We start from the raw sequence: 23,422 nt of genomic DNA on the forward strand, positions 1-23,422 counted from the left end.
TTTAGTTTCAACAATGATTTCATTGCCTTCTACATACAAGTTAAATGTATATCTCGCTTTCTCTTAATTCTGGGTTCTTAATAATTGGTCTATAACAACTTGCCATGTCAGATTCATCTTTTCATCACACATAAAAATATGAGTGTAATATGAGTGGGTCTTTTTTGACAGAAAACAATACATATGTTTTAGATTTTTTCAAATCTGTTAGTATATGTATCATAGCTAAAATAGAAATGGAATAAGGCTTGCTAATACTTCCCAGTTACCCTCCCTTTTAAAGGAAAGCTAACAAAAATCGAAAAGCCTACTATAACATGATTGATATATCCCAAAGTCAAGTTCTTACTTCAAGTTGTTTCACATGAGTCCGTCATAGTTCTGGGATTTTCCACCGTTTGCAACTTATGCCGTGCTGACGCCTTCTCGCCTGATGATTAAATTATATGAGGTCAGTGTTCTGAATTTCCCAAACAGAATGAATAGTGCTTTTCAAACTGGCTTTCGTGAGGATGGAGGTCAAGGAGCTTTTGAGTGAATTGGAGAGTTAGTGGGCTTTGAATTCTGAAAGTTCCTCGAAATCAATCCTCAGGAAAGCCAGTTTGAAAAGCACTATTCATTCTGTTGGGGAAATTTAGAACACTGACGTCATATGATTCAATCATCAGGTGAGAAGGCGTCAGCACGGCATAAGTTGCAAACGATGGAAGATCCCAGAACTATGACGGATTTATGTGACTTTGGGGTATATTTTAGCATAGTATAGTAGGATTTTCGATTTTTTGTGTAGCTTTTCTTTAATGTGAAAACCAGGATCATTCAGCCGCCCAGAGTTTATACGTGCGGTCGTATGACGAAGTAGCAATGAACTTGCTATCGGGAGAAATGTCGACTGACATCAGCTTCCCTTCGTGTCCTGCAAGGGTCTTCAGAGGCGACCAACCGGGATGGGCCCAGACCTGGAGCAACAGCCAATCAGAGCGCAGTTAGGAAAATTCAATTAACAACAGCCAATCACAGCACAGTTAGAAAGAATTTAATTACCAACAGCCAATCACAGCACAGTTAGGGATAATTGACTTAAGTAACATTCTTCCTACTTTCCAAAATTATATTTGGTGCCAAAAGGTACACAATGAGAAAGTAAGGGTGTATCAAAAGCATTATGGAAAATAATAGAAATACATTATTAGCTATAAAGAAAATGGTCTATCATTTAGACCATATTAGAGGTGACAGAAATAGAAATCTATCTATATTTTGCAAACTACATTTTGCCTAAGAAAGACTGTAAACTACAATGTACATGTGATAACTTACCTTTGCTGTGCAGTCAAAAGAAGCTGTGACCAGATATTGTCCTTCTGAACCTGGATAGGATACACACAACATACAATTAACATCTACTAAACGTCTTTTCTTGATTCTATTTCCTTATTCTTCGCACAGATCTTTAAACAACTGTTCTAAAATTAAACACCCTTGAGAACTACATGGCATAGGTATGAAGTATACTTATTGTTAGGATTTTCCTCAACAATAAAAAACTAGAGTTCCACGACCTCATTCCTTCGCCAAATGATTTTAACCTTTATGACTGATGTATTAGGAGTGTTTCTCATCAATTATAAATCATACCAGTTGATTGTCTTAAAATATAACATGTCCAAAGTATGAGCTTAACAAATTATGAGCTCAACAAAGAAGGTTATGCTGATATTTTGCATTAATTATGCAAATGAGGCCCTTATCAGCATAATTTGATTCAACGATTTTTACATTCACATAACGTCCCGATGCCAAAAAAAGGATTGAATGTATGAAATTGCCGTCATTTGCCAGTGTGGAATTAGAGAAGTTACTCATTAAGTATGCAAATTAGCCCACATTAGCATATTTTCTATCTATAAACATTTCTCTCTTCCTCAGTTACAATTTGAATAGTCATATCATGGAACAAAGTGGATTTCTAAAGTTGCCTCATTAATTATGCAAATTAGAATATGATTTGCATAATTATTGTCCAATCATACTTAGCATCACACAAGCTATCTACATACCAAACATAATGACCATCCATCAAGCCCATCTTGTTATAGTATTTCCTCATTAATTATGCAAATGAGGTCTTAATTTGCATAGTTCATATCAATTAATATTCTCTCTTCCTCAGTTACATATGTCACATGTTTCAGAGTCCTATCATGGAATTTGGCGGATGTATAAACTTTCCTCATTAATTATGCAAATTAGATACTGATTTGCATAAGAGGTGTCTAATCATGTACATCATCACTCAAGCTATCTACCTACCAAAAATCATTACCATCCATCAAGCCCTTCTTGAGTTATTCCCTTTCAAAGTCAAACGCAAAACCTGCTCCTGCAGTTCCAAAAAAGCCGCTAGGGGGCCTAAACCCACACCACTTATTCTCTGTCCAAAGATCTATCTACCACTCAAAAATAACTTCCATAGCATGTCCAGAACACGAGATATCAAACCAGGAAGTTCCGCTGCAGTACCGTAAGAAGCCGCTAGGGGGCCCAAAATCTAATCGTTTTTAGGTCTCATCAAAACCTACCAACATACCAAATACCAAGACAATCCATCAAGGCGTTCTTGAGTTATTCTGTGCCACTACAAACAGACAGACAAACAGACAAACGCTACCCTCTGCATAACCTTCTCGGCGAAGGTAACAATGTCTAGTGTCCAGAGTTTAATGTTCTTCTCAGGTATATAAATAAATCAATTTGATTAGATGTAGAATTTAACTACTAGCTGTAATGACTTTTATGTACTTTGTATGCAGGGCTCCAGACTAACTTTTAGACCTAGGAGCACTGTGCTCCTAACTCAAAAAAGTCAGGAGCACCAGCAAAAATCTAGGAGCACCACTACAAAAAGTTGGAAGAACAAGCAAAAGTCTTGGCCATACCAAGTAATACTCCTATTAATAGTATTAATCAATGTTAACAACCGGGAATAAAGCATTTGAATAGATCATAAAAGAAAAAAGCCTTAGTTTGCCAATTCAATTCATTCAATACCTTCCTACATGCTAAATGATACTAGTATGTGGGATTTTTAGAAAAATTGGGCATAGCCTATAGGTTACCCGGCTGACCCCTGTCCGGGGGCCACGGTGCCTCAAGTTCAACAAGTGAAAAAATACACAATGGTATTTTCAACTTGGAACAAGGCAAGTGATGATTCACATAACATTAAATGACAAATAAATAGATAACTATATTGGTTTCATGACCAAAACAAATAAAGTCAAATTCCATGATTTTAAACTCCACTGCTGGCAGTTCACGTTCAACATTTTTACAGGGATTTTTTTCACCCCCACCCTCTGTCTACAAACAATCCAAAATACTTTTAATTAATATCCTTGAAATTCTTGCTCAATAGTATCAAAAATATATGTTTGTGCCGGCCCAGTCAAATACTTTCGGTTCCTTTGAAACGCGCAGTTCAAATTTCGCGCGTCAGGACCGCGCGGCGCGGCCATCCAATGACAGGCCGACCACATGGAAAAAGCTTTGTGATTCGTCCTAGACCGCAGCAAAATGAAAATAGCACCATAATGACGGGCAGGTCATGAGCTTTGGAATGATAACGGTAACAAAAAGAAAATTTACTAGTTTAGGGGATAAAACTCCACTTGAATTGATTCATTGATTTTTGGTCGTAAAAATCATCGATTGAACAGGTGTAAAAATGACCGCAGGAAACGGGCGTGTCATTCTGCTGCGGTCTAAAAACATCATGGCGGCCGTCCAGAAGCGCACGGCCGCTAGCATGGCTAGCGCTCACTTTCATCGGCAATTTCTGGCGTTTGAAACATTTTACAACTCAAACAAATACATCACAAAGGAGAGAAACTTATATCCTTTATTTCTATGGGTAATTTTGCCACTAGGAACGGATAGTTTTTGTACCGCGGGCGTGGGAACATGATAGAAAATTCTCGGACGATTTTCGCGGTAGGGTTGGAATATTTTTAGCTTTATACCGCTTAGTTCTGCAGCCATTATCCTGGCGCAGGTCTTAATTTTTTGTTGTCGCACCGTGCGACCGTGATTTTAAATCTAGTCGCATTCTCAAAAAACTGGTCGCATACATGTTGTATGCGAGTCGCACTCACGAGCGCTGGTATGTCTTATGCTTGTATGTCCAGGAAGATTAGCTGCTTACAAATGTTGTATGTTGGCTAATCGACTTAATAAAGTATCCAACAAAAGTATCAAATACTGTAATTCATGTTTCTTTCACTGTAACTTTATGTTCACTGTTTTCACGGTCACCTCTGTACCATGAACTTATCATCACCGTGACAAAAACTTGTTAGTATATATGATTCCTTCACACATCCCGTCTGTAAATCACTTGCTGCCATCGTGAAGTTTAAGTTCAGTGAAAATGTCTATTTTCCTTACACCGTGAAATTTTGCTACCATGAAGATAGAGTGAATTAGTTAAAAGTTAAAATCCTCCCACACCATAAGGTGTATAGGGCGGTGCCCATCTCCGTTTCATAGCCCTGGACCACACTGTGGTGCAATCACTGCAGCAGGGGGCAGTGTTTAACTTCCATACTATTTCATAAGTTATATGTACCATTTTTATAAAGTCTTTGGTATGACTCAATGCGCCTCTTGTACCCGGGCACGAACTCAGGCCTTCTGGCTCCTCATAATTTGAACCAGATGTGGTAAGTGACAGAAGCGCAGACCACAACCACAGGGACACCCCCAAAGTGAATTACAGTGCCCAATATCTACAACCAGAGAAGCCCCTTACCTTGAAACTTGAGTCCTGAGACCAGGTTGGTGTGTCCGGGTATGGTGTAGACACATTTCCTCTGTCTCACGTCCCACACTTTAGCTGTGTTATCTGCACTTCCTGTGGCCACATGATACCTACAGAACAGATAACAAACTGATGGGTTCACAATTTTTTTGTCAGGGCTACTCAATGACCAGGGCTCGAAATACTGGGTGCATGTGCACCTGTGTGCACCCTAAATTGGAGCTGTGTACCTTATTTTTGACTGTGGGTGCACTGGTGCACCTAGATATTTTTGTACTCTATAGGGTAACGGTTCTCTAGATATCTTGTACACTAGCATATAGAATATCCTTGAAATCAGAACAAGCAATGTAACCTTTTGTTGTACTTTATCTGATGTATTGCTTGGTTGAAATTTGAAATCTGGATATAATTAGAGATTGAAGTTCTTAAGAGAGGCAGTAGCATCAAACTTATGTTTTGCCAACATTCAACTTTATTTTATGTGGTGCACCCACAATTTTTTTTTGTGCACCTAATTTTTTGGTTGGGTGCACTACTTCCAAAAAAGAAGTTTGAGCCCTGATTACTGTAAATTCCTATATTTTCACAGGGACTTGCTCTTGAGGGGAGAGAAGGTCTTTGCTGAGTTATAAGTTTGTGGTTGAAACAATTCTGTGACATATTGGAAATGCATATTCGCACTGTTACGAATTGGCAAATACATGTACATGTATAAAACAACCGTGAACATTACTTTTCAAGATTTACAATCCTCAAAGTGCCTGACTGTATACTAGTCAATTCGAATTCGGACCATCATTTTTCAGGTCAATGATTTCACATCTCAACAAAAGATTTTGGCTACTTAAGCGAAGTATGTTCATGTACATGTTGAATTTTGTAATTTTCGAACAGGAGAAACTGAATGGTACTGTAGTTTAGTTTTTGGCTACACCTCTGGAGTGGAGCCACTATAAAAATGGACCTACAGCCATGCTCTAACAGTAACTGTAATTCAGTTTTTGAATACACATCAGGAGTGGAGCCACTATAAAAATGGACCTACAGCCATGCTCTAACAGTAACTGTAATACAGTTTTTGACTACACCTCAGGAGTGGAGCCACTTTAAAAATGGACCTACAGCCATGTTCTAGCAGTAACTGTAATTCAGTTTTTGACTACACCTCAGGAGTGGAGCCACTATAAAAATTGACCTACAGCCATGTTCTAGCAGTAACTGTAATTCAGTTTTTGACTACACCTCTGGAGTGGAGCCACTATAAAGATGGACTTACAGCCATGTTCTAACAGTTATTCCCAAAGCAGGTTATTTCTGTCACCTACCCGTCAGGTGAGAACTCGATGGCGAACAGCTCCTTCAGGTGTCCCTCCAGGAACATGACACACCTGCCTGTACGCAGGTCCCACACACGACCAAACGCATCCAGGCCGCTGGAAGGAAGAATACAGTGTTCATATAGATTGATGTCACAAAGGTCGTAATGAGACTCTAGATAAAGTGTTTACAAGTTACAGTCCAAATTGGGAAGTCTTCAATCAGGGAAAACCGGGCCAACAAACTCTATTCATGCGATACGATGGGCTGTAGATGGCTGTAAATGTGTTTGGACGGATTTTGATGACACAAAGGTCAAAGGTCATGAGACATCGTCAAATATGAAATCAACACGCCGCAAGTTTAAATGCTGTGAAAACGCTAATCTTTGATTGACTAATGCAAAACAAGTAAGAATTGGAATTGGTATATTCAACGTACTGCAGTATGCTTTACAAAAATTAGTTTAGCAACCTTTCAAGGCACTTATACCACATGTGAGCAACCTCATTAATCTAATCAGAAATTTGGTGTTTTACAATTTGGAAGGATAACAAATGTGTACAACGCTATGTATGATATATTGTTCAAATAATGCATGATTAGATTGGAAAGACAGCAATAGTTCACAAATTAACTACAAATTTGTCCCCTTAGAAGATAGAATAGACCCCTTTCCAAATACCGCGGCCATTTTGAATCTAGCGCGAGAGCGCGTGGTTCGAGCTCGGGAAAGCGCAGGAAAAGTACGGGAAAAGTACACACCCGGTAAGTCCGAGCCAGCGGTAATGGCGTCCTCAATAGAAAGCAGCGTTGAGTCATCTTCGGCGGCGAGATGTTCTCCCCCTCGGTGAAATCCATCGATATTTGCATGGCACAAGTAGATTATATTGTTGTGGACACTTGGACTCGATATCGGCCAGTAAAATTGTGAATTTCTGCTACTTTTCCACAGTTCCTACCGGGATGTTGAGCGCGCGCTACAGTTATAGAATGCTAATATGTTTACACCGCGTGCTTGTAGTTTCCCAAGTAATGATAGCTTAAGTCGAGAAAAATCCCACAAAACATACACTTTTTGGGCTGGGATCCTTATAGCTACGTTTAGGTATGAATATAACTCTTGAGCCTTTTGGCTGTCGTGACAATGCCAACATCATCTTGAAATTACGTTAGTTTGAGGGAGGGGCGTGTTTTCTGTGCAGCGTTACATCGACTTCGCTCAGCAATATCTTATATTCCCGCCAAATGAAATCCTGCAAAACGTTAAAATATAGGCTTGAGTTCAATGTCCTTTTGGGTACAAATTTGGCAGCATTCCGGCGGCTTTTTGACGATCTTTTAGGATGCCAAGAATTTAGTCTTGAGGACTCCAAGTACGTGAGTGAAGGTGTGTTTTCCACTGTATCTGACGTTTCTTTAAATCATTTTGCGCGGCAATATTTCAGATATCTGTTGCCCGGATGGAACCCGAAAAACGTTAAATAGTACTGACTTGAGGACTGAAGGACCTCATGCCGATATTTTTCCTTTTTTTGTGGGGTTTCATCCTGTGGAAATCTAAAATATTTCCGCGAAAAGTGATGTAATGAAACACGCCCCCTGCTTTCACTCACGAACTTCATCAAGCTAATCTTGGCACTGAAATATTGTCAAAGTCAAAGGAGCCACCGAAGTTCCGTCAAATTTCTATACTCGTAAAGCCCTCAAGCCCATATTTTCACGTTTCTGTAATATCATCCGACGGAAATTAAGATATTACGGCGCAAAGTGAAAACACTCCATCTTCACTCACGTACTTTAGGTTTTGATATTTCAGAAAACTCGTCAAAAGAAGCCGCCGAAATTCTGCTAAATTCCTAACCAAACTGACCTTAAGCTCAAACCTACATTTTCACGTCTTTTTTTGTTGGATTGCATTCAGCGGAAATGTCAAATATTGCCATGCGGAGAGATGTAACAAGAAAGAAAGGAAAAGCTAGACAGAAAAGAAGGAAAGGCTGGACAGAACACACGACCCCCTCTCAACGCGTGTTTTCCCAGGCGAAGTTGGCATCGTCCAAAATTACGGTCACGACCGGTAAAATTCTGTATATTTCTATCTAAGTAGCTATAAGGATCCCAGCCCAAAAAGTGTATGTTTTGTGGGATTTTTCTCGACTTAAGCTAACATTACTAGGGAAACTTCAAGCACGCGGTGTAAACATATTAGCATTCTATCACTGTAGCGCGCGCTAACAGCCCGGCAGGAACTGTGGAAAAGTAGCAGAAATTCACAATTTTACTGGCCGATATCGAGTCCAAGTGTCCACAACAATATAATCTACTTGTGCCATGCAAATATATCGATGGATTTCACCGAGGAGGAGAACATCTCGCCGCCGAAGATGACTCAACGCTGCTTTCTATTGAGGACGCCATTACCGCTGGCTCGGACTTACCGGGTGTGTACTTTTCCCGCGCTTTCCCGAGCTCGAACCAAGCGCTCTCGCGCTAGATTCAAAATGGCCGCGGTATTTGGAAAGGGGTCTATTGCACAGAAAATCTTTAAAATGAAGTTTGTTTATGCAGTAATGTAAGTAAGTATATGTTTGTACATATACAGGACTTTATGTCATATCTGGGCCGCGAAAACGTTCAATACGGGTGTTCCGGACCATGTGATAATTTTCCGTATCACACAGGGCTCTACAAAATCACACAGGCTTCCATAGAATATTTAGAATGCATTTCAAGTGCGTCGGGTGCGGCGCTGTCGAAAATTCGAATACCGGACTCGGAGGTTGGAATCAATGTTGTTACGATTTTTTTTGTTTTTTGTTCGAGGACACTCTCTCAACTTCAGGCGCATTTTGCATTGATATGTGTTTTTTCGGGGGGTATGACATAAATAAAATACAACACAGTGTATTCCGCATCACCCTCGGTCCCAGCCCTCCCGCAGGTCGGATCGCCCGCGGTCGGGCTGGTACCTTGAGTGATACTGAATACCCCGTGTTGTATTCTATATGTATTTTCAGGACTGTATTTTTATACAGGAACTGACATATACACTAATACAGGGCTGTATTTTCCTTACCATGTAGCGCACAGCGATCCGTCACACTGGAAGGAGATATCGTACACCTCCTTACTGTGCCCCTCCTGATGTAACACCTCCTCCTGGGCCTCCAGGTCCCACAGTCTCCACGACTTGTCATAGCTACAAAATAACAACAACTTTGTGACAAACAATTCCTGTAATCTCCTGTAAATTCCTGGTTCGAACGGGGAGTAAGAGAAGCAATATATGAGAGGATGTACAACACCGCTCTCAACAGGAAAGGGGGTCTTCGCGTTCAACTTTCAGGCACCTGGGATAATGCACTGCCCACCACTCCCCACCCCCGGACAAGCAACATTTAGTTACTGTTTTACTGTACTAAACAACGGTAACTAATTAAACTATTGGCATAAAACTTTGCCTTGAATTAATCTTTTTTTAAAGACTACTTCAAGACATCCTAAATTGTCTTTACCTCATTAACATATCTATTCAGAGTTTTGGTATAAAACCTGGTGTTCTCAGTCCTATCGTTAGTCAATGACTAAAGACAGCGGATGCTGTCTGAAACGTCTGACTGTTTCAAAATCTTATCCAGTTGCTTGAGTAATAATTTTTGGCGAATTCCTGTAATTCACTACTTCATCTTCACGGTAGCAAAATTTCATGATGTAAAGAAAATGGACATTTTCACTGAACTTTAGCTTCATGTGTGAAGGAATCATAAATAATAAGAACAGGTTTTTTCACGGTGATGATAAGTTAACTGTACAGAGGTGACCATGAAAACAGTGAACATGAAGTTACAGTGAAAGAAACAAGAATTACAGTATTTGATGATAATAACTGAGAACCCACCATGTTGTACCCAGGAACCTGCCGGATGGATGGTAGGCTACTCTGGCTACCCTGGCCTCGTGGCCCTCGATGTTCGCCACCGGTTCATCGCTGGGAACATAGCAAAAACATATATCTTGTTCATGACCTTACAAAACTGAAAGTAATTTCATACATTTGGCAGACAGTCAGTCTTCTGATCCTTCTCAAGCTGAATGACCCAAAACCTATGTCACGTGACCTGAACACAGGCTTTTAGCTAGAATTTTTAGACAGGGCATCCAAAAATTGGGGAGGGGGGATTTTAACCAGATAAGCAAACTAAAAACTGCAAAAGTAGGGTGTCTAATTTCCTTCTTATTTTAGTGTAGGGGGTCCAAAAGACGCCTGGATGCCTTGCTAGCTGATACTAGCCTGAACAGAAGTATGATGTCAGCAACATTAGAGCACATCAACTGTTCCTCAGCCGAGGCGGGGGCCGACACCAACTGCCGGGCACCTTTTAAAGTTTGACCTGTTGCTAACATCATACTTCCGTTCAGGTCACGTAGGCTTTAGGACATTTCAACAGGACTGATCGGTAAGAGCTTAACCTTTGTGTGTGGAAATAGGGTACAAAAATTTCTACAAAATTTCAACAGCTACAATTCAGACCCAGTACCGACCTTTCCAGAGACCACAGTTTGACAGCACCGTCGGCACTACAGGAGGCCATGCAGCAGGCAGAGTCCTCCAGGGTCAGGGTGGCCTGGGGGTGGAATACTACACAGCCCACGTTCTGGTTGTGTCCTAGAAAATAAACACAGAATATTATACAAAATGTCTGAAACATATATTTCTCAGAACGGCACACATCCTATATTCTGGGTGTGTCCTAGAAAATACAAACAGAATTTGTACAAAATGTTAAAGACATAAATATGTATTTCTTAGAATACGGCACATCCTACATTCTGGTTATCTCCAAAAGAAATGTGGAAAAAAAAATTGCACAAAATGTCTCATAGTACAGTAAATTATGAAATTCTCGCGGCAGTTTTAATTTCGCTGTGAGCTCTCCACTGTAAACTCATGACAGCGGGAATATGTGTCTCCAATATATTACTACCGTCCTACAGGATTGTTTCAACCGCAAACTTAAAGCACAGTATATACCTCCTTTCTCCTTCTAGTTCTACTGCATATGTAAAGGGGGATGTATATGATAGATGCACCGTTGTCTTTCAGTACAGATAACTGAAGATGTTCTTTCCTTGTAGCAGTAATATTAGACGGCACTGTTGAGTGAACGATGTAATGTTATCCGTTAGTAGTGCACCTCTCTCTGTGAATGCACCCCGGCAACCATGTTACCTCGTGTGATCTCGGTAACTTGTCACAAGTGGCACGTACGGTAGCTAGTCTTTGCACCTACCGCTGGTCTGACAGGTAATTAACAGTAGCGAGTGTAGTGTGTTCCTGGTTTACGTGAGAGGTTATTAAGGGTCAAGGGAACTGTCACATGTATCTAAAGCCTTGCGGTATAGATCCCCGGGAAAGTCCCTATGTTTCCCCTTGTTTGTTATCCTGTCAGCTGGTTGCCAAAGATTGTTTGTGTTTTAACTATGTTGACCAACATTATTGATTATTGCAAAGGGCTGAATTGGGGAAGTCCCGGCACCCAAATTTGCTGTTGACAAAGGACACGAACCCGTCTCGGCTTTCCTGCCATTTGAGCTCAGTCACCCCAATATTGCAAGTTTTATGAGACAGGAAACGTCTTGCTCACGATCTTCCCTTCAAAATGTCTATCAAATTCGGAGAGGGAATTCCAGATTGATAAATGGAAAATGCTAAAACTTCTTTTCGTCGACCAATTGCTGTTTGAATTTTATATCTCCTCGGACCAAATTTGGTCAGAGGCGGACACGGAAAAATGGGAAATAAAAGAATGGAGACTGTTAGAGAAGCAGAGATTTTGGGCCGTGGTGACTGCTCACCGCATCGAAGGGAGATTGGAGAACGACTTCCCATCTTAGTCGTTCTCTGGGGCTTAGAATTTCCGTCTTCCCCAGTCGCCCTAGGCCGAGTTTGGGTTCTTCTACACCGCAAGTGCCATGCCAGTTCTTGTGAATAGAGACTTTGCCGAATAAACGACATCGACATGAATCGTCGGGGCTCCTAGCCTTTCCCTCGGACATTGCAGCAGGTAGGCGGTTTGGAGACTCTGTCAACAAACCGTCGTGAGGTTTGTCAGAAGGAAAACATAACTTCTGGCTGCCTTACACATAAATAAGTCATTGCAAAAATAAATGAATTTACAGTAATTTTAGACAACACCACACACCCTACCTAGAAGACAAACAGAACTTTGTACAAAATGTCTAAAAGATACAAAGTTTATACCAGTTCATGTACTTCTTGATGGTTGGCACTTATTTACATGTAGCTTTATTTGTCTAGTGTCTCTGATGTAAATTTTTTTGGCGACACCTCAGGAGAGGAGCACATCCATACCTTCTTGTTGTTGAACTTTGACAGCTATTACAAACTAAATACATTTATAAACAGTCTTACCTCGTAATGTTCTGACAAGCTTACAGTCTGGAACTGACCACAACTTGCACAGGCCAGACCTAAAGAAACAACAGGTTTGTATTTAGAACACTGTCATAACATACCATTCTTCAATGTTGAAAACAGTATCCGTGAAGACAGCATTATTTGTTTCTTTCTTCTGACACTCTCAAATTTGTTTCAACGCTTAGGAGTAGTGCTGCGTACCTAAACCCCGGAGCTGAACTGGACTTGTAAAAATGTTTAGGTTCAAGTAAAAAAAAGCCTAATCGTCGGGATCCAAGTCCAGACTTGCCAAAAAAATATCTCGCTTACATTCGCCCTTGAGTTCTTAAGAGCAAATGTCTGTAAGGATCAAACAATGGTGGCAGGGGTCAAAAAATCGATTCGGCTCATATTTTGCACAGTGATAGTACTTGGCCCACTGTCCCTCAAAATAGCTTTCTTTTTGCTCAACACCGATTGTTGCCATGGCAACGGGCCAAACAAGTTTTGGGGCCATTTTCCCTGATTTGGGCATGTCAAAACAAGAAAATTGGCTCATTTTAGGACATGATTACGAGCAGATGCTTGAATTCAACAGGAAAAAAAAAACTGGGCTAACAAGAGCAACTACTCAGCTTTACTAGAATAGCTTGGAAGTTTTCAGAAATCCAAGTTGAAGTGCTTGGGCAACCTCAAAACAATACAGTGTTTGTAGCTTGTGAAAAAAGGTAATTTTGTCCCAACTTTGAAACGCTGTAAGTCCAAAAGTGGTGTTTTGTTTTGCTTGAAATTTACATCATATATACATCCAAGTTATAGCTATCATGTACTAGTTTTCAAATTTTGGCTTCTTTTTTGGTTGTCACGTAAGTGTCCTCAGAAGTAGGTCATTTTTTATGTTTGACGAAAAATATGATGTTTGGCCATATCTAAAGCCCAATATATGGGTAAGTAAAAAAAGTGATCTGGTTTAAATTTATGTCAAAGGTAACCCTATGCATGTTCTATCCAATGAGTGGTTGCAAAGGTTGGTGTCTTGTTTCGTTGCTGTGCACTTGTCCCTAAAAGTAGGCCATATTTTCGATCAAATGCGGAAATCAACATTTTTGGCTAACTTTGAAGCCCTGAAGATGTCAAAGTAGGATGTTTTTTTCAATTCAATCTTTTATCAGATGTACCCCTGTGTATTGTCTATAAAATGAATGCCTGCAAAGGTTGGTGTCTTGTTTCGTTGCTGTGTACTTGCCCCTAAAAGTAGGTCACATTTTTCGACATATGTAGAAATTAACATAATACAATGCTAAACTTTCTTCCAACACTAAGGTATTCACGGATCGAATTTTCGACGACCACTGTCGCCTTCTTCAGGATCAAATAATGACCAATCACTGCCGAACGTAAACTCGCGAGAGTTACGGACACGTGACTCTATTGACACATGTCACTGCGGATACGTGACGTCAGCAATTGGTCAAACGTGCCAGGAAGTTTATAACGCCCACTGTCTCTGTTGAGTGACGGCTGGAGTGCCCTGATATATATGGCCTCCTTTATACCTCTCATAAAGTAGTCCTGTTCAGTGTCCAGAATTCTGACTTTGTCCAGCGAAACGGTATGGCCCGGAGATTCAATGTGGATGTGTTGAGAGACTTCAGACGAATGCGAGCTGGGGCGTTTGTGTTCAAGGAATCTAGTTCTCAATGAGCGTTCTGTCTCACCAATGTAGAATTCTTCACAAGTCCCTTGTCTAGTGGTTCCCTGACACGGAATATGGTACACTACACCGCACTTCTCTTCTCTAGGGGTTTTGTCCTTCGGCGCCACGAGAAGCTGTCGCAGTGTGTTCGTAGGTTTGAAGCTGGTGGAGATCCCGTGTGAAGCAAATATTCTGCGCAGGGGTTCTGAGACGGTCTTGATGTACGGAAGGGTGATGCGTCCTTTGTCCCTCTCTCTCGCCGTCACTCAACAGAGACAGTGGGCGTTATAAACTTCCTGGCACGTTTGATCAATTGCTGACGTCACGTATCCGCAGTGACATGTGTCAATAGAGTCACGTGTCCGTAACTCTCGCGAGTTTACGTTCGGCAGTGATTGGTCATTATTTGATCCTGAAGAAGGCGACAGTGGTCGTCGAAAATTCGATCCGTGAATACCTTAGTGTTGGAAGAAAGTTTAGCATTGTATTATGATTACTACCAACACAGATGAGCTTTCATTATAGAAATTAACATGCAGTAATTTCTAAACCCAAGTTCTTAAAGAAGTAATACTATGTATTGTCCTTCAAAAATACTTCTGAGTATTACCTAAGGGTTTTGCTGATTTTACCCCCATACCTACTAGAGTATAGCGGATCTCCCCGTATTATCGTGCCCTAGTAGTAGTAGTAGTATCCAGTATTTTGATTATACTGCTGCCGGGGTCCCTGACACAGGGGTGGGCAGCAGTCGGCTAGGCTGAGAAAAAGACTGTTCCAGGTTCAGGAGTTTCTGACGGGTCAGCAAATATCAAGTTATTTCTCAAGACGCGCACCTAGACGTCGTTAAACTCCAGAAGACGCCTAGGATGACGAACAAGACTCTAGATCTGCTGCGATAGAATCTGCTAACAGTAACATACAGGCGCACATTATGAATGAAGTCCAGCTATGCCACCCAGTTATATACGACACATACAAGCTTTGTGACTTAGCAATGAGGAAGGAATTGTATGAGCTTAGCATCGCACTTCTGAGGTCCATTTGTGAACATTTAGATGTGGATATCTGATCATCGACGTAAATCGGCATTTGTGCGAAAATTCAAGAATACGTGCGTTCCTGTCCTTGTTTCGAATAGGCATTATAAGTAGAAGTAACAGAGCAACAGTTACTGTTATGTTGTAAACTACATGAAGAGTTTACTCGGAAGCAGACTTAAGCTGTATGCGCATAGGGATAATGAGCACATTTTGTAAATGGTTATGATTTATATCTTTGGATAAAAGTAAGATATTTAATACTGATGTGGTTTACAGATATGCAACAGACTGTGCATAGACTGTACGTTAGGTGTATAGTGCCAGAAGCCTGTGTGTATATATATATATATATATATATGTACATATATTTTTTGATTTTGCTCCCTTTGAATCGCTTATTTCCGAAATATGACCTAAATGCACCTTCCGTTTCAAGTACACTGCAACGAGACAAGACACCAACCTTTAAAAATATTCATTTGATAGACAATACACAGGGGTACTTCTGTTGATGGAATTAGAAATACATCCTACTTTGACATTTTCAAAGCCTGAAACATAGCCAAAAACGCTTGTTTCTGTATATATGCAAAGTATGGCCTACTTTTAGGGACAAGTCCACGGCAACGAAACAAGACACCAACCTTTGCAGGCATTCATTTCATAGAAAATACACAGGGGTACATCTGATAAAAGATTGAATTGAAAAAACATCCTACTTTGACGTCTTCAGGGCTTCAAAGTTAGCCCAAAATGTTGATATCTGCATATGTCGAAAATATGGCCTACTTTTAGGGACAAGTCCACGGCAACGAAACAAGACACCAACCTTTGCAGGCATTCATTAAATAGACAATACACAGGGGGACATCTGATAAAAGATTGAATTGAAAAAACATCCTACTTTGACATCTTCAGGGCTTCTAAGTTAGCCAAAAATGTTGATTTCCGCATTTGTCGAAAATATGGCCTACTTTTAGGGACAAGTTCACAGCAACGAAACAAGACGACAACCTTTGCAACCACTCATTGGATAGAACATGCATAGGGTTACCTTTGACATGAATTTAAACCAGATCACTTTTTTTACTTACCCATATATTGGGCTTTAGATATGGCCCAACATCATATTTTTCGTCAAACATAAAAAATGACCTACTTCTGAGGACAGTTACGTGACAACTAAAAAAGAAGCCAAAATTTGAAAACTAGTACATGATAGCTATTACTTGAATGCATATATGATGTAAATGTCAAGCAAAACAAAATACCACTTTTGGACTTACAGCGTTTTCAAAGTTGGGACAAAATTACCTTTTTTCACAAGCTACAAACACTGTATTGTTTTGAGGTTGCCCAAGCACTTCAACTTGGATTTCTGAAAACTTCCAAGCTATTCTAGTAAAGCTGAGTAGTTGCTCTTGTTAGCCCAGTTTTTGTTTTCCGTTAAATTCAAGCATCTGCTCGTAATCATGGCCTAAAATGAGCCAATTTTCCTGTTTTTGACATGCCCAAATCAGGGAAAATGGCCCCAAAACTTGTTTGGCCCGTTGCCATGGCAACAATCGGTGTTGAGCAAAAAGAAAGCTATTTTGAGGGACAGTGGGCCAAGTACTATCACTGTGCAAAATATGAGCCGAATCGATTTTTTGACCCCTGCCACCATTGTTTGATCCTTACAGACATTTGCTCTTAACCATCTAAAACCTTCTATAGATCGTGAAATTTGTGCTATAAAAAAGACAAAAACTTGTGCTTATTACTGAGCTTTATGTTTACCACTGATTATATATAATCTTGCATGCATACTTTTCAAATAACATGTAAAATTAATGCCAACATCCAATTTTACATGTAACCGAAAAAATTTATTTCTAGCACACATATGCTATGGGTTCAGGTTCGGACTTATAAGTCCGGACATGAACCTGAACTTGAACCTTCGGACTTGAATCTGGACCTGAACCTGAGTTTAGGTATACAGCACTACTTAGGAGTCACTTGGAAGTTTTTAAGAACAGTTCCTGGAGTTATTATAATATGTATTTCAATTTCCTACCATGAGGCTGTTGCTAGAAGTTTGGAGTTTGGACTGAACTGGCAGAAAGAGATTGGTCGACTGTCTCCAATCTGACTGCCATAGTTGGTCAGGGCCTGAATATGGAGGAAATACAAAATGAGAACTGTACAACATAGGAAAAACATACAACAAATGAGCATACCTGGACTGAAAATTGTGACATGGTCCTTGAGACCTCTCATTTTATATGGTTTATTGCAATACTGTTAATGCAGAAATGTGGTGGTTTTATGTTTGCGGTTTTCACAGTGAACTCTTTACCGTGAACTTAAAACCACCGTAAAAAAGCCGTTCCATTGTGTGACTGTAGCGCTACTAATGTTTCAAACGAGAACTCAAAACTACCATGAACACTCCAATTTCTCGCTACCGAGAAATCGAATCCTTGCGAACATTTCTGCATTTACAGTATTATGTAATATTTAGATCAATGGATAGTTAAAACATGAAAATACAATAACTTTATAAATGTGTATGATCACAACTCACCAGCTTAGCATACATGTGGAAGAAAATGTTAAGTCGAATAACCTATGTACTATTGGAGTCTATTGCAGTAGTAGATTAATGAAGTTATACTGTAAGTTCATTTATTTTTGCGGAATTTAATTTCACTGAAAAGGATTTTTTTCCATTGGTTTGAATACATGGTCAAAACAGTAAGGTAGAAAAAAACACATATTTGTGGTGTCCTTATTTTGTTGTTGAGAGAACCATGGCAAACATTTCAAGATTTGCAGTAACCAATGCTTCTATTTACCCTGAGTTGTCTGTGCAGCTCCTGCATCCTGGCGTTTTTCTGTGCAGCGGGGATTTCCCTGACTTCGCAAGCTTTCTCCAGCCTCTTCTTAGCTCTGGACAGGCATCAACAAAAGAGTCAAATATAATATCAGTATCTGTATCTATATAGCCTGTATAACCGTCCTTCGGCATAACACACCAGCTTTGCAGGCACGTGGCGCGGCAGCAGCTGGTTATATTACACTGAACGACCTGTCACGTCTAACATTTGCATATCTAACTGCATGCATTGTTCAAAGCTGTCTAGGATGATATATCTATGGTATTTGGTGGCAACGAGTTCCAATTTACGATAGTTCTTCTAGTATCTGCATCACTACTCTTTGGAATTTTGATTACTATCTTCCTTGTAAAATAAAGTACAAAGGAAAGCCATATATACGACACACAATTTTTTTTTTAATTAAAGATTTTGAAAAACAGTCTTAAGCAACATCAAGTTATAAACACAATGCAGAACTGCAGCTACATTTTCAGTCTACTGTAAACTCGGTTACGTTTGCAGCACTTAGATTAAACACTTTGCACAAACAAAACTGAAACAAACAGTTTAATGCAATGCAAGATATTCAGCATGCGTTTTCAGTATGTTGATTTTGCAGTGAGAAGTCACTTAGAAAAGCGTGAACATGAAACCGCCACAAATATTTCACAATTTACAGTATATATGTCATCAGTCCTGGAAGATATTGAAGAGCCTTTTCTCATTAGAAAAATTGCAATATATAATATATATTATACCTTGGTATGGAGTAGCCAGCTATGAACATCCTAGCTTCCTTCAGACTCTGTGGCCCCTCATGGTACCATGTGGTGTCGTTGTACTGTGGACAGGGAAAAGTTTGAATTCAGCTTTATCCACCACTTCTACAAGGTGTGCTTAAAGGGGCATATTGTAGAATCTGGTAGGCAAAAACTACGAATAGTAAGAATTTGAAAGATCTACACTAAGATTCACATTTGTAACTTATTTGTTACTTATTTCCAACATATTCCCGTCATTTTGTAACATTTCCACCATTAATAAACGACAAAAAACGCAAAACGTGTAAAATCTGGTTCATTTACGTATTAACTTGCGGTTACGTATTAACTTGCGGGACGCAAATAAGCCAGCGTAGAACGCTAAGAAATAATCGAATCGACGGTTACGGTCGGAGATCGAGCGTCATAGGAAAATCACCACAAGCGATCAAACTTCAGAACGTTGCACGTTCGATCGCGTGTTCGGCGATGGTTCAACAAAATGGCGGACAAGTCAAGTGGTGGTGGGGATTGTATATAATTTTTTTTAAGACGTTCGCACGATACTACAAAGTCGCATCCATACGTGATGAATATTGCTGTGCATTGTAATAAGGTAGATTCAACTAATGATGTAGAAAAATAATCAAAAACAAAGAATTTTGTTTTATGTTCATGTCACAATATGCCCCTTTAAGAGCAGCTGTCTGTAAAAACCAAGCAAAATGAGGAAAAAGTGGCCAAGTTCAAAAAATGAAATTTTCTTAGATTTTGTGTGGTGGTAGGGTCTTGGCCCAAACCTACAAAAATGGGAAAGTTTTTGGTCGGAGGTTATCAGTTGCCATGGTAACGGCCATTTTTCAAAATGGCGGATTTTCGCCTTGTGAAGGCCTCTCTCTCGCTCAAAATGGACCATCTTTGGCCTACTGTAACTCGCACAAATGAATAGAAATGTTGCTGTCTCTAACATATTATATTATCCATATCCTAACAAAAAAAACATGTTAAGTGTTGCTCGAAATGTTTTTGAAGTGAGATGCAACAGACGTTTAAATATGACCTGTTTTTGTGAAATTTCAAAATTGACAAAACGCCATTTTTTGACGTTTTTAGCAAGCAATACCTCCTTAAAGGGCACTTCAAATTTGTTGATTTTTAGCACAGCTCTAGTTTAGATCTTTATAAATATCATATTAAAAAAAAAGTCTGGGTTCTCAATGGGGCGAGCCACAGTGACCCGGAGACTAAGCCATTGTTTCCATTGTAGCAGAATTTCAACTACAGAATTGAAGGTGAAATAAACATGTGCAACTTGGTGATTGAGATAAGAATGACTTTTCTTGAACTTTTTTAAGGTGCAAGAAACCTACCTGGCACTTAGAAAAGTATTTTGTAACAGTTGACTGTTGGTTGCCATGGCAACGGTCATCTTTGTTGTTAATAATGGATTTTCACATGGTTGTATTAGGAAAACATCCCTGTAGCTACCTGCTGATTGCACTAGAGATATGGACATAACTTTTATATTTCCATATAGCATGGTTTCCAACGTTTCATAGACCAAAAGTTCAAGATCAAGCATTAAGATTAAGAGGGTGTACTAGGGGGTTATCAGAACCAATGAAATCAGAATTTTCATCTTGCTAAATTTTAGTCATTTTTAAGGGGCTTCCATCAATGGCAATGTTGATGAATGGTTTTACCAGAGAAACATTGAGTCAACAACTAACATTGTTTTTTTGGGACACGTATAACAGGAGCCGTGACTTAAGGGTCTTTATGTGTATTTTTTGTGTTTTGGGACTGATACGAAATAAGTGAGGTAATCATGTCTCACTACGGTGTGAGCTATGGCCACCTTAGTGTCACTGTGTGAAAACCACGGATAGATGCCATGAAATGCTTACAACAATTGAAAATGTTAATTAGGGCACTACATGGGGTTTACAGGGAAACTTGGTATGGAATAAAGCTGTTTTACACATTCTTGATATTTGTTCTCTAAGACATCAATCAGTAAGTTACTTACTCAATCATTTTGTGTATTCACTATGTGGTACATAAAGACAAAGGGTCCGCATGCATTGGGGTTATCAGGACTCCACATACCAGGGGTATAGAGGGTGCAGAAGGTGCATTGCGGAACACTTCTGTTTACCCCTTCCTATGTTAAGATTGACCTCCTACGTACATCCACTGGAGAATATTGTAGACACATTTTAGTTTAATCTTTGGATAGTTTTCCCGGATTCTCCGTAGATGAATACTTTCTGTATCTGTGCTAATTTTGACCTACAACTTGTAACTGTAGGTCAACCTATAGCTGAAATAGAATTTTTGGCTTTTCTTAAATCAGTGGCTTTTAGTTTCTAAAATAGTAAAAAAAATTGTATATTGTTGATACGATACATGTAAAAAATTCTGAAGGCACTAATCACTGAGGTACTCGGATATCTGATATACAGGTTTTTTGTTTCGCCAGGCCGTGTCCCTCGAATTCATTGTGACAGAATGCATTAAAAAAGTATGCAGTATATATAGAATAATTCTATAGAAAGAAATCTTAACTTTATTAGCATAAATAGTCAAATCAAAGTATAGTCCCTGACAAAAATACAAGGCCCCTCTTAAGCTCAGTTCATTAACTTTGTTTTAGTAAGCTATTGGTTAAAAGTACTACTTCGTCTTCAATTTTATGATGGTCTACCCATTATAATTTTCAAATTGTATAAATAATCTTGAAAGCAACTGTCTCCGCATCTGGATGTATCATATCAGATGCATAACATCCTACTACTACTACCCCTTTTTTGTCAGTGGGTGTTGCAGAAGGTCAAATACTTAACTGTGCGCATAACTATGACATTTACATTGTGAATATCCGTCATTAAGTATGGCCGTTTCATATTTATATGATAATGTAGATGTAAGGAAATAATGATTTGTAATCATATACTTGAAAAATATTATTTGGAGGCAAATTAGAATTAATATTTATAAGGGTATGGTTATCTGTAAGTGTATGTATTGTGTGCTGCACATATACACATTGTCCCAGTTTTTATTTGGCTTTTGTTGTGACCCATGTATGTCCATATTCTGTTAGTAGTTGTATTGGTAATTCATTTTAGAAAACCAGTAAAGATAGAAAATAAAAGAATGGCCGTTGCCATGGCAACCAGCAATCAACTGTTACAAAAAATTAGAGTTCCAGGTAGGTTCCTTGCAGCATAAAGGATTAAAAAAATAATATTATCATCTCAATTTCCAACTTGCCAATCCTGAGTAAGAACAAATTTTGAACCAATTTTGAACCTTTAAAAGACTGTTACAATGAAGAAACTTTCCTAAGTAATAGGTAGGATTATTTGTTACATGAAAAAACGTCAGATTTCATTTTCTTTACATATGTAACAAAGCTATGGATGTTTTCCTCCTACAACAATGTGAACATCCACCATTAGGAACAAAGATGGCTGTTGCCATGGCAACCAGCAGTCAACTGTTAACATAATACTTTTCTATGTGCCATGCATTCATCAACATTGCCCATGATGGAAGAAAAAGCCCCTTAAAAATGACTAAAATTTAGCAATATGAAAATTCAGATTTCATTGGTTCTGATAACCCCCTAGTACACCCTCTTAATCTTAATGCTTGATCTTGAACTTTTGGTCTATGAAACGTTGGAAACCATGCTATATGGAAATATAAAAGTTATGTCCATATCTCTAGTGCAATCAGCAGGTAGCTACAGGGATGTTTTCCTAATACAACCATGTGAAAATCCATCATTAACAACAAAGATGACCGTTGCCATGGCAACCAACAGTCAACTGTTACAAAATACTTTTCTAAGTGCCAGGTAGGTTTCTTGCACCATAAAAAAGTTCAAGAAAAGTCATTCTTATCTCAATCACCAAGTTGCACATGTTTATTTCACCTTCAATTCTGTAGTTGAAATTCTGCTACAATGGAAACAATGGCTTAGTCTCCGGGTCACTGTGGCTCGCCCCATTGAGAACCCAGACTTTTTTTTTAATATGATATTTATAAAGGTCTAAACTAGAGCTGTGCTAAAAATCAACAAATTTGAAGTGCCCTTTAAGGAGGTATTGCTTGCTAAAAACGTCAAAAAAATGGCGTTTTGTCAATTTTGAAATTTCACAAAAACAGGTAATCTTTAAACGTTTGTTGCATCTCACTGCAAAAACATTTCGAGCAACACTTAACATGGTTTTTCTTGTTAAAATATGGATAATATAATATGTTAGAGGCAGCAACATTTCTATTCATTTGTGCGAGTTACAGTAGGCCAAAGATGGTCCATTTTGAGCGGGAGAGAGGCCTTCACAAGGCGAAAATCCGCCATTTTGAAAAATGGCCGTTACCATGGCAACTGGTAACCTCCGACCAAAAACTTTCCCATTTTTGTAGGTTTGGGCCAAGACCCTACCACCACACAAAATCTAAGAAAATTTCATTTTTTGAACTTGGC

The 23,422-nt window shown here is 39.3% G+C and overlaps 1 protein-coding gene across 1 annotated transcript in view; it reads right to left on the minus strand.

The window, feature by feature from the left end:
- The window catches only part of LOC136441752 (U4/U6 small nuclear ribonucleoprotein Prp4-like), a 29,930-nt gene continuing 6,508 nt past the window's right edge, over nucleotides 1-23,422 (minus strand). Inside the window, exons 6-16 of the mRNA XM_066438204.1 lie at nucleotides 18,922-19,004; nucleotides 18,140-18,233; nucleotides 17,359-17,453; nucleotides 12,576-12,634; nucleotides 10,685-10,808; nucleotides 10,041-10,130; nucleotides 9,219-9,341; nucleotides 6,148-6,255; nucleotides 4,811-4,929; nucleotides 1,321-1,370; nucleotides 1-959 (exon numbers count right to left, since the gene is read on the minus strand). Coding sequence (XP_066294301.1) covers nucleotides 816-959; nucleotides 1,321-1,370; nucleotides 4,811-4,929; nucleotides 6,148-6,255; nucleotides 9,219-9,341; nucleotides 10,041-10,130; nucleotides 10,685-10,808; nucleotides 12,576-12,634; nucleotides 17,359-17,453; nucleotides 18,140-18,233; nucleotides 18,922-19,004 — 1,089 coding nt within the window. The 3' untranslated portion in view covers nucleotides 1-815. The remainder of the gene's footprint in view (nucleotides 960-1,320; nucleotides 1,371-4,810; nucleotides 4,930-6,147; nucleotides 6,256-9,218; nucleotides 9,342-10,040; nucleotides 10,131-10,684; nucleotides 10,809-12,575; nucleotides 12,635-17,358; nucleotides 17,454-18,139; nucleotides 18,234-18,921; nucleotides 19,005-23,422) is intronic.

Source organism: Branchiostoma lanceolatum, chromosome 9, assembly GCF_035083965.1.
Source record: "Branchiostoma lanceolatum isolate klBraLanc5 chromosome 9, klBraLanc5.hap2, whole genome shotgun sequence".
NCBI classification, from domain to species: domain Eukaryota; kingdom Metazoa; phylum Chordata; class Leptocardii; order Amphioxiformes; family Branchiostomatidae; genus Branchiostoma; species Branchiostoma lanceolatum.